At 39.2% G+C, this 9233-nt stretch overlaps 1 protein-coding gene across 1 annotated transcript; it reads right to left on the bottom strand.

Moving 5' to 3' along the window:
* Positions 1-3397: 3397 nt before the first annotated feature.
* Positions 3398-6845, bottom strand: LOC149025085 (cytochrome P450 734A1-like). Its single transcript, XM_089143065.1, has 5 exons — positions 6408-6845; positions 5184-5407; positions 4856-5100; positions 4312-4762; positions 3398-4185 (listed from the first exon to the last, which is right to left on the bottom strand). The coding sequence occupies exons 1-5, from the start codon at positions 6682-6684 to the stop codon at positions 3718-3720; spliced, it is 1665 nt and encodes a 554-aa protein (XP_088999191.1). The 5' UTR covers positions 6685-6845; the 3' UTR covers positions 3398-3717.
* Between the last annotated feature and the right edge of the window lie 2388 nt (positions 6846-9233).

The raw sequence follows: 9233 nt of genomic DNA, 5'->3' as shown, positions 1-9233 counted from the left end.
GAATTGGGCTCAACCCTGAGAGCGAACTAGTGAACCACTCAAAACCATGTGAAATTAGAATGCATTCTCTGAATAGTTTCTAGGTTTAGGATAAAGAAAATTTGGGTATTGTAATATGTTTCTATAGACCTAATTGTATTCCAAAGATACATTTCAAGCACAGCCTTTCTATATAAGGATGTCTTCCTTCACACTTCAAATAGTTAAATGTGTGTTAAAACTTAAAAGAATGTGGATCAATGGATGCAAGTTTCATGTGAAGTCATCAATGGAGTCATCAATGGCATCATCAATGGAGGATTAAGATCCTCCGTGAATGACTCCATTAATCTCTCTATAAAGCTCATGTATGAGAGTTGAAAAGCATCTCCAAGGTCAATCCAATGTGTTTGATACAGGTTGTTTAAAAGGGTTTTGAATTGGTGACTATCAATGCAGGAATACAAAATATGTGCATTATCACATGTAAAATAGTTCCTGTAGCCTTTTATCTAGTTAGAGTATTGTGTCCTCAAACACAGGTGTCATTCCTTTTAACATATTTAGTTGTTTAATTTATTAGGGTACCAGTTGAGTTGCCCCAGCTCATCCAAGTCATCAAGGAATTGGTAGTTGAATTTACAAAGCTAAAGAATGAGTTGGTACATTTATATCTCTGAGTTTTGTCTCATTAGGAACCCATGATGATTGAAGCTCCCCATGTGATGATCCCCTTATCTTAGCTACAGCTACAGTGGAGTCACGTGAGAGAGAGAGAGAGGGGGAGAGAGAGACATTCTTCTCTGAGCCAAGAAATTCTAAAACAAACACACAAATCAACTTTTAATTTTAACTGTATATTTTGTTTTATCCACACAGTTTCTGCAATGAAATGTGAACATGTTAAGTTCATCTCTCTGCTGAACCAAGTTTTGCTTACCTTTCCCAGACCAGATCGATTCCCATAATGAGGTCAACTAGATAAATGGATACCATACAGGATGACTATGGGGATTGGGTACTGTTCAATAGATCTTACTTTTGGAAATATGATTTTTCCTTTAGAGATCAAATCAGAATCACATAATTATGAGTATCCATTCTGCTTTAAAGTCTCCCTGTCTTCACCCATAAGTTTATATGCTGCTTCTAATGACCAAATCTCAGGAAGGGCACTTACTCTCATTTTTAAATCAAAAGCTTGTGCCCATTTAATATTTTATCTCTGGCAAGATTCCAGGGGAGCTTCCATGTAATCTCCCCTAATATAGAACTTAATAATTATTTGTCCTGAAACATGGATGCATGCAACTCTGCATCCCACAGTAACCATTTGCACTGGTTCAAGCCACATGAAAGTAATTCCAAAGAGGATAATCTAATCACTACAAACTGAGACCACTTGGTGACCTTGCTCGTTCCTTCATGAGAATCAATGATTAGAATTTTATAGAATAACCAAAATTGAGAAATGAGAAGAAGAAAAAAATATTCCTGTCTTCAATTCATGGGTTTCCTTAAACATGTATAAAAATGATTTTTCGTTTCATACTTCTTGTGGCTGTAATGCCTACAAAACCCAAGACTCAAGTTCCCAAGAAGGGCCAGCTCATTGAGCTTTAATATAACTCATAGATAGTAACCCACATGAAAACACATTTACAGATCCCTAGTAATGTCTTAGATCCATGGTTGTAGCTGAGTCTCCTGTAATCAAGCTCTTTATTTAATACACATTGTCTCTTGTTGTTGCCCTCATGCCCAAGCAATGAAAATGCTCTTGTCTCTTCCTTGATTCATGCCACCTTGTCGGGCTGTAATGAACTTGGAAGCATGGCCACTTCATATGATTGGTCCTCCAGTGCCACAAGAGCATGATATTTTTCTCTTTAATCCGAAACTTAGTTTCCATTTTTGATTACTATTGAGTTTACTCTAACTTAGTTGTACCAATCCCCTCTTCATTACTCTTTCAAATCTTAATAAATCTCAACGTGTTACGTCGTGGAGACAACGTAATCTCTGGACCATTCTTGAGCATTCTTGGAAGATTGTCTGATATCTAACAAAGTTACAAAAGTTACAGTGACCCCAATTCTTAATTCCCCCCCCCCCCCCCCTCTTTCTCTGTGCTCTGATCTTGAGGAGATAACAGAGTTTAGAGTTACCTTTCGTGCCTTGGGTAACCATAATAAAATGAAAAAGAACTTTTGCTGCCTGTGGGGACTGAAGAGGATGATGCCCTGTTAAAGCATAGAATTAGAAGAGATTATATGATAATGAAAACAAATGAGCTTTTCTCAGCTTGTCGTGATCCTCGGCGGCACGCCTTTCGATGTCAGCATTGTGATAAGGAAGAATAAGCAGGTAATTAACGACATTAATACGGCCCTCGGCGGGGTGTCAGCACAAAGGGAATAGGGGTTAGAGGTTAAATTAAAGAGGCCATGTCAATGGTTTGAAAAGTGATTAAGGAGGGGGGGGGTGAAGGGTTGTGTTTCTTCTATTAAATTTTTAGTTTACTTAATAGTCTAATTATAGCATGTCATGGAAGGAAGCACATGCTGCATGGCATGCTTTGGTTCCTTTAAGAAAAGTTAAATCACTGCAAGGAGAGCAGAGAGAACAGAGAAGGGATCCCAAACCATATGGTTTCATGGGGACCATCAAACACCAAGACAACAAGATCTCACCCCAAGCCCCAAAAAAGTACTTTTTTCAACTTTACATGTACTTAATAGTAACAAAGGCCCCAAACCCCTATAAAGGAGAGAATATTAAAGAAGAATGCTTCTTGGATTGCAACTACCTTGCTTTGAAAGCAGCAAGTATGATCCAACTCCCAAAGGAAATTTCATGCCTTGGGTCATGCAAGTGTTCTTGCATGGTAAGTTGTAAACACAAGAACTTTAAAAATATTATAAACTTCTCTGGGTTTCCACTCTTTGCCACGCCTTGACATCATTGTTTTTGGACAGCCTAAACAGGGATAACATTAATCCAATCTTCTTCTTTTTCTGTCTGACTATAGACTCTATACATGCAAGCAACATGTATTTTCATAACCACATTTTAGCAAACATTGAGACCCAAAACCATGACTTAAAACAAGATTACAGTTGGCATTCTCCAATCAGAAATTCGAAAATGGGTTTCGATTAGATACTCAAAATCGCATCAAGATTAGAATCCTATTAATGTTGCTGTTAGCTACTATTTTTGGACTTAAATGCACTAGCATTTCATCAGCTTCACTGTAACTCTGTTAGTATTATTGGTTTTGTCTTCATTGTTAATAGCAATTTGCTTTATTGATTCATAGAACTAAGTAGGATAAGGACCCTTTTAATTAGAGATTGTTTTTGTTAGAAAGAAGACAAAGACAGAGAGAGCATAACAAACAAGTACAGTAAACAAACATTTTTAACATTCATAAATTTGTAAGATTACAAACAAAAAAAATGTATAGAAATTGAGCCTATACATTACATACAAGAGAGAGAGAAGAGAAAAAGAGAGAGATGGCTCATGGCTCCTTTGTTAATGTGGAAACTCTCAAGCTAATAGAGGGACAAAAGGGTATTCTGGTAAAAATGACATGGGTGGTGATGTGGCCGATGATGGGTTGTTAGTAGTAGCAAGTAGTAAGTAGTGGTAGGGGCACAATGGTCTTTTTGGTCAATCAGAAATATTTTAAAATTTTAGATTTTGGATTTTCTTGTTTCTGGAAAAAATTGATTAAGATCCTTGATCTTGGGAGCTGACGGTGGTTTCAGATTCCGACAGGTGTCGAAATACGATTGGTGCACCGTATTGGGGGTATAATAGCATCAGAACCGTTGGTGCGTGTTGATAGCTGGGAGCAAGTCGGAACGAGAAACGTTGCAGTAGAACGGCAATTGCTAATTTTGCCTGCAGGATCGCTAAATTCTGTCCGATACAAGTGCGGGCCCCAAGACCAAATGGAATGAACGCCATCGGATGCTTCGCTGCACGGCCCACACCTTCGGAAAACCGAGCTGGATTGAATTCCGTCGCATCATTGCCCCACAAAACTGTATCATGATGAACGGCTAAGATTGGAACTAAAATCTCGGTCCCACGAGGTATCTTGTAGCCTCCAAGCTCCACGTCAGCTTTGGCCCGTCTGATCGTTGCGATCGCTGGTGGATACAATCGCAGTGTTTCGTTTATTATCATATTCAGCTGCAAAAATACATCACAAAGCAAAATATTTTAACTACATGACGAAAATGCCCTTCTCAGGAGAAGAGGAGGAGGAGGAAAAGGACAAAAAGTGTGAGTGGGCCCTGGGGACACTTGTACACTCACCATCTTAAGCTTAGGGAGGGCGTCCTTGGTGGGAATATCACGTGACCCACACACAAAGAGGACCTCATCACGTGCTTTGTGCTGCCACTCTGGGTGCATAGCCAATAGGACCGTTGTCCACGTCAGCAAATTAGATGTAGTCTGTTTCCCGGCAAAAAAGAAGCTCTTACATTCCTCGACTATATCCCTCACTGTGAACGACGACAGCGCCGTCGCCGCCGGAGGAGAGGAACCAGAATTTTCCGACGATTTCCTCTGCTCCTCCTTCTCATTACAATTAGCTCCGGCTTTGATCATTAACCCTAGCAAATCCTTGTGGCATCCCTCTCCCTCTGCCATTTCACTTTCGTCTCTTGAATTCTCTCTTCGGCGCTCGATTAGCTTCACAAGGGATTTCTTGATTTCTCTGTCCAATATCCAAGAACTTCTGTTCTTTTTCGTCGGAATGAATCTGAAATTTCACAGGAAAACTGGGTTTTGAGCCTCAACTGATTCACGGTTTTGTTTGGACCAAGTAATATTAGGAGATTTTTAAATGTCTTACCTGTAGCCAGGAATGAAGACCTTCTGGAAAGCTTCGGCGGCATAAATCATCTGTTGAGCTTGCAATCTGAAAACGGATTTTCCATCTTCGTAGCTACTTCCGAAGGCTGTTCTTGTGATGACATCTTCTGTAAATGTCTGGAACCAGTCCGACACTTCAATCTCAACTTCACCGTTGGCGTCAGATTTTGCCGACCACTTCTCCAGCATCTCCTCCAGCTTCCTCCCCATCTCAGGGATCAACATCTGCAATTTCCCCCTTTCCATTTATTTAATTCATTCAATTAAGAACAAACCTAGAAAAAGAAAAAGAGAGAACTTAAATTGACCTTGAGATTTTCCATATAAAAAGTGGGTTGAATGATCTTCCTGTGATGAGCCCATTTGGCACCCTTGAGGCTCAAGAGACCATCACCTTCAAGCTGTTTGATGACTGGGTGAGACTCATTCTTCTCGTAGAACTCAGACTTGAAGGCGAAGATCTCTCTGATGAGGTCTGGGTCTGAAACTGTCACTCTAGCCGTGGGTCCGAACCATACCAGAAAGGTTGCACCTGAAAACGATTTAAACATTGGAAGAAGCCATTAGTCAATGAGATAACCAGTAACATTCCTCTCGCATTCAATCAACAAACCCATTTCAACTATAAAATGAAAATGTCATAGTGGTAGTATAAGAAGAATTATTTGAAACAATAACAAGAAAACTAAAAGTTAGAACGCAGAGATCAACCCTTTTCCATGTCCCAGTTTCCAGCTTCAATTGGTAAAAGCTACGGTTGCAAAAGAACAACGATAAATTAAGACACAACAACCACTACTACTTCTGAGTCTCCAACAACAATATGAACAAGTATGGATAGGAAGATAGAATAGTAGACCCTACAGCAGACAGACCCACCCACCCAGACGCTCCCTCTTTCTCAGACAAACACAGACACACAGAAAGTCCCAGAAGGTAGAAGACAACCCATAACAACACTACTACCCAAAGCCTTTGAACTTCATTTTCAACAGTCAAGATCATATAGAACTAAAAAGAAACAAAAGGGAGGGGAAAGGTTAAAATGGAAATTGATAAATAAATAAACTAAGGAAAACAATAACATTCTTATTCAGAAGACACAAGAAATTCAAAATCGATTATATGGTTCTCCGATAGATACAAAGAATCATTGGAAAAAGCCCGAGAGTGGTGAGTTTTCGCAAAAGTTCAAGCTCCTTTAGAATTGAAAACAGGAGAAAATCAACAGCAGAAGAACCAGAAAGAAAAGAAAGGACAGAACTCCAGGACCAAACACAGAATCTACTTCAGGACACATTCGAAGCTTCAAAGAATCCGAAATTATTTATAACCGGATAAATCAGCCCAGAAAAAAAGAAATTCTGCCAAGCATTCAAAACAATACTAATTTATCAAAATTAAATAACAACGAAACCCAGCTCAAAAAGAACTGTAAAAAGCATAATTAGTTCAAGAGTAGGAAATGAAAGAGGCGAATAAAGCCTAAAACGCAGAGGGTGGAAGATGAGAAAGAGTAGTAGGATACATACCATATATTTTTTTCCAGTGGTAGTAGAAGGAGAGCACTCTAGGGACTATGTTATGAGAGAAAGGCATAGGGTGTGAGGAAGCCTTCAACATCAAATCCATGAGCTCCTTGACATTGCCTATGAAGAATCGATATGGAGGACCTTTGATTCCTTGCTTGGCGAAATGCTTTTCGATCCTTCTGGGTGTCCACCAAAGCAAACACATTAGCTTCAACAGCAGAACTAACGCTAAGAGCGATATGACCAGAATCCAATCCCAGCCCAACAACTCCACCATGCTTCAAAGCTTGCTAGCTCGCTTGCTCGCTCTCTCGCTTACAACACAGTTGCTCTCTACTTAGTTAACTTGGTTGGCTTTATATATTTTTGTTGTCACACCGTACCTCTCCTTTTATTGCTTAGAGTTGCTTAGAAAGGAAAGGAGCAGACAGAGGAGAGAGAGGGGCATTCTCTGTGCTTTATAGGAGGAGGATATGCAAGGGCGCCGGCGTAGGGGCCGCCATGGTAGTTTTAAAGGGTCAACGAAATAGGCGTATTTAAAAGGTCTTATACTTTGCTGACAGGATTGCCCTTGTACTTTTTCCTTAGTACACTGATATCCTCCTGAAACAGATCCATTACTAAGCTCTATTCTATATAACATGCAGAGATCCATCTTAATGTTATAAAGCACTTAACCATGTCACTGATAACAGAGAAAGAAGAATCTGTCAGCCATGATACTGATACAAATTGGATGATCTTTTCTATGAAAAGAAATACCTTTTTTTCTCACTCATTATTCTCCCAGTGCCTCTCTGGGGACAATGCTGTCAAGAAGAAAATTTGATTTTGACTACACAGAACAGAGCTTTCTTTTGAAGTTATCAAGCTTTCCCCTCAAAAAGATAGCAAATTTAATTTTATGACTATTAAATAAAACCATTAAGGCTAGTTCAGTCAGAAAAAGCTTGAGGACACTTCTCTAGGGGTGAGAAGGAGATTTTAGTCATTTAGCACAATTTCCAAGGAAAGCATGATTGGGGTAACAGAGAAGCATGAGGTGTATTTTTTTCCATATTTTTATATTTAAAATTTCTTTTGTTTACACATAGTACGCATGAGGATGGCTTAGAATGGTTGCTATGAGTGGTTACTGTCATTAATTCTTCCACATCTCTTCTACTTCTGGTGGAATCCATCTTTTTTTCTTTTTCTTGATACAAAGACAAATCAAGAGAATAATGCAGAATCAATCTGGATCAAATATGTCTCAACTTTTCACAGAGAATATGAATTCTGCCAGTGGTTTCATCAGATATTAACTGCAATTTTGTAGAAACATCATTATAGAAATAGTGAAGTTTTCACTAGTTATTCTAGCTAAAAATCTCTTGCTTCTATAGTAGATTAGCCAGAAGTATTGTAATTGTGACTAGAAAAAAGCAAAAGAAGAAAGATTGCTCATCTTTGTCTTCATTTAGTATTATATTTGTCAGTAGACATGCATAACTAACCATTAATGAGAACATCTTCAATGAGGTTCAGAACATTATGCACTGCTCTCTTCCATGAACCAGAAGGACATGGTTTTTTAATCATTATCGGCTCTTATTTCAAGGCACTCAGAAGACCTTCTCTCTTAATGGGTTAGTAGCAGAGGCAGGGTTCACAGCAGCAGACCAATACCAATATGGGCATCAACACATATCATTGTATGGGGTTCTTTTTGTTTTAATAGGAACTGCCCATTTGATCTTGAATCAGTGAGATAAGATTGAAAAGATAGTTAGATTCTGTGTTTTAGAACCTTGGGAAGAAGGGAGAGTTGTATTTCAAAATGATCAAACCTGCAAGAGAGTTTAAAAGCAGAGAAATCTGATAGACCCACAAGCTCTGTTTCAAGGAAGTGAAGTTCCTTAAACACCTCCAGTTCCTAAGGCCTAATTGGTGGAAGAGGATGACTTGGAGCTGGTTAGAAGGATTATGCTTTCCACCCCCAAATAGAGACAAGTGAAAGTAGGGGTTGACATGCAAATGGGTTTTAAAAGCTTCTTCCAAAACATGTGAAGGATGTTGGGGAGGAATGCTTCAGAGTTACAACAGAGAGGTTGTCATTTCCCTTTCTCTTGCCCACACATATACAGCCCATAATGAGAAAGCAATATAAATTTAATAATGGGTACTGGAAAATGTTGAATGAGAGTAAATAGAATAACAGAAACAGAGAGTTGCTGTTGAGTTCTAAGTCTCTTGTTTTCAAGAAGTGGTGTTGTTTTTTCTTTTTGGGATGATGAAATGAGATCATGAGAAGGAGACGGAGATGGAAAGGCAAGAGGGGTTGGTTTTTGGAATTTAGCTCTTTAATTTGGGCACATGGGAACAAAGCTGTCTATTTGGGGGCTTCTTTCCCCGTTTTTGGTGGAGAGATATGCTTCAGTCGACCCAACAATGGGTGCCCCACGCAAGGGCGCCTTGGCTTTGTTTTGTCTTAATATACCCAAAACATGTTGGGGCCTTGTGTCCCTCTCGGGTCCTACAACTTCATACCAAACTCTCAGAGTTTTTGGGTCAGAACCCAGAATCCTTCTACTGGGTAGCCCCTCCCTTTTGAAGTCTCAACCTCTCTTCTAAACTAACCTTATTTTTGAGTTACAAGACGACTATTACTCTCATGATTGGGGGACCATCAATCATATTTTGTTGCTAATCAGCATTTTTAAGGGCATCTTACCCTGGCTTTTCAAGTTAGAAAGGGTTATCTTATGGCTTCAATTGCATGATCGATCATGTTTGTTTAGTTTATTCATTTTTGTTTTGATGGGTAGGCCTCAAACAGAGTTGAAT

This window comes from Hakea prostrata, chromosome 2 (genome assembly GCF_041222555.1).
Source record: "Hakea prostrata isolate BN-2017 chromosome 2, UWA_Hpros_2, whole genome shotgun sequence".
NCBI classification, from domain to species: Eukaryota; Viridiplantae; Streptophyta; class Magnoliopsida; order Proteales; family Proteaceae; genus Hakea; species Hakea prostrata.
This window is presented reverse-complemented; position numbering and strand designations above follow the sequence as displayed.